This window comes from Buceros rhinoceros, unplaced genomic scaffold, assembly GCF_000710305.1.
Source record: "Buceros rhinoceros silvestris isolate BGI_N320 unplaced genomic scaffold, ASM71030v1 scaffold2884, whole genome shotgun sequence".
Taxonomy (NCBI): Eukaryota; Metazoa; Chordata; class Aves; order Bucerotiformes; family Bucerotidae; genus Buceros; species Buceros rhinoceros.
The window spans coordinates 6521-8582 of NW_010408611.1; the positions used below are offsets into that span (position 1 = coordinate 6521).

A 2062-nucleotide genomic window follows, 5' to 3' on the forward strand; every position below is an offset into this window, starting at 1 on the left:
TACACGAACAAATGAATTATTTTTGCTATCTGTCTAGCGTATCCAATGTTAAACAGGACACTGTTTGTATTGGTGTATCAACATATATCCTTGAATTTAGTACAAGGATTTCTGGCTGCTTCATTATTACAGGCTAAAATCGTTGCTTTTTCACAAATCTTTCATTCTTCTAACTTCTGTTGAAATACAAAATTGTTTGAGGCAAATAAATTTTTTCTACTATTGTAGAAATGACACTGTTTGATCTCTCAGATGGTAGTTCATAAAGATCTAGTGTGAAAAAAAGCCATTTTTCATCCGCCATAGTTTTACTCTGTATTAGGATTTCACTAGAACTGCAGCACTGTCATGTTCAGGTTTGTGCAAATTTGAGTAATGTTTACACAATATGGAAGTTTTACTGCAAACAGTAAGAATAAAACTTACTTTGTATTTTTTATAAAACAGAAGAACATTATTAATGTGGAATAATTTTGCATGGATTCAGTTGCTAATGATTAAACTTTTGTGATTTGTACAGATAAACACAAGGACTGCTCTGGTGTGACTTTACATCTGACACATCAAAAGTAAGTATCGTTAGAAATGCTTACCTATTATGATTTTTTTCATCAGAACAGAAGACATGGAAACCCCTCCTATGGGTTCCTTTGAAAACATGTGAAATGAAACTATTACATACTTCACAATATTAAGAATTTTGAATCCATGTGTCATCTGCTGGCAAAATTTTAATTTCTGCTAAGAAATGTGATGAAACGGTACTATCATACTGAGTTAATCCAGCTTAAGAGCTTTGTATTTAGAAATCTCAGGCAAGGACAGCAATTACATAGATAACTGTGTTGTTTTATTTCACATATTTTGTAGAATATGTTTTAAAAGTTGCATCTCAGTATGAGAAAAGGGAGCGAAAGGGAAGTGCTATGTGACATCTTTCTCAGTAGACCAGTTTCAGATGTAATCCAGCATTAAGTAATCAGTGGTGTTACATGGTATCGCATATTGTGTTGCTTGCAGTTGGTTTTTATAAAGGACTTGTTTAGCAGAGCTTGGGTTTGAATTGCAGGCAGCCTTTGATTGCTGGAATGTATCTTATGATGTCTGTGAACACAGTAATACCACCAGGTGAGAAAGGTGAGTTATAGTTCTACAAAATGATTATATAATTTCAGTATCTGATGTATTTTTACTGCTTATTGTGAAAGAAAATTTAGCAGACTTGCTGAATTGTAGATGGACAAATTAATTGCTTAAACAGATGATGAAAAAATTAGTTACAATTTTAATGTTGTGTCATATTTCCTGGTGTCTACATCAGCAAAGGTGATCAATGTTGTAGAAAAAAATGCTGTACAAAACAATAATGAACTGTGCAATACTGAGTTTTCTAGGATTCTTAAGAGTATTTCTTTGATTTATTTTCATCTTAATATTTTACCAAAAAAACCCTATTTTCTTATTCCCCCTCATCAATAAACCCCATAAAATTTTTTTAACTCTTCTTCATCTGCATTTGTTATTCATGCTATTTTTGATTTACTGAGAGTTCAATTTTAATAAATTAATTTCAAACAGTAGGGAGCTGCTCTTTAAAAATTTTATTCTTATGTTCCTTGTTAGGTAGAAGGTCAAAATGCTGAAAATAAATTGTAAAACAAAGTTTCCAAACAGTTTCTATTCAGAATCCTCAGTGGATTTTATCTGAAATTCATCTTGGATAGATCCATTATCATTTCTTCAAGCTAGCATGGAATGTTCTGTATTAAGGAAGTTGAACACTGATTTTTCCTATGATATACCAGAAATTTAAATCAGATATCTGAGAACACTGTTTGTCCCATTTACAGTTTAGTTACCTAAATAGGATGAGGTGGTCAAATGCTCAGCTGACTTCAACTGTTCAGTGAATTCAGCAAGTTGAAATCCTTTCTAATTTTAATTGAAAATTAACAAAGTTTGCTCTTCAGTATGAAAACATATCAAACGAATACTTCTCCCCTTCCTGAAATATTTGATCAATGCAGAAATTTACTTTTTCACTCGAGGGGTGAGGGAAAGA

At 32.0% G+C, this 2062-nt stretch overlaps 1 protein-coding gene across 1 annotated transcript in view; it reads left to right on the top strand.

Annotated features, from left to right (window-relative positions):
- Positions 1–524: 524 nt before the first annotated feature.
- LOC104492362 (peptidyl-glycine alpha-amidating monooxygenase-like) overlaps positions 525–2062 on the top strand; it is a gene marked incomplete at its 3' end in the record, with an annotated part of 3019 nt that continues 1481 nt past the window's right edge. The window contains exons 1-2 of the mRNA XM_010134915.1: positions 525–569; positions 1070–1137. Of these exons, the coding sequence (XP_010133217.1) occupies positions 1089–1137 (49 nt within the window). The remainder of the gene's footprint in view (positions 570–1069; positions 1138–2062) is intronic.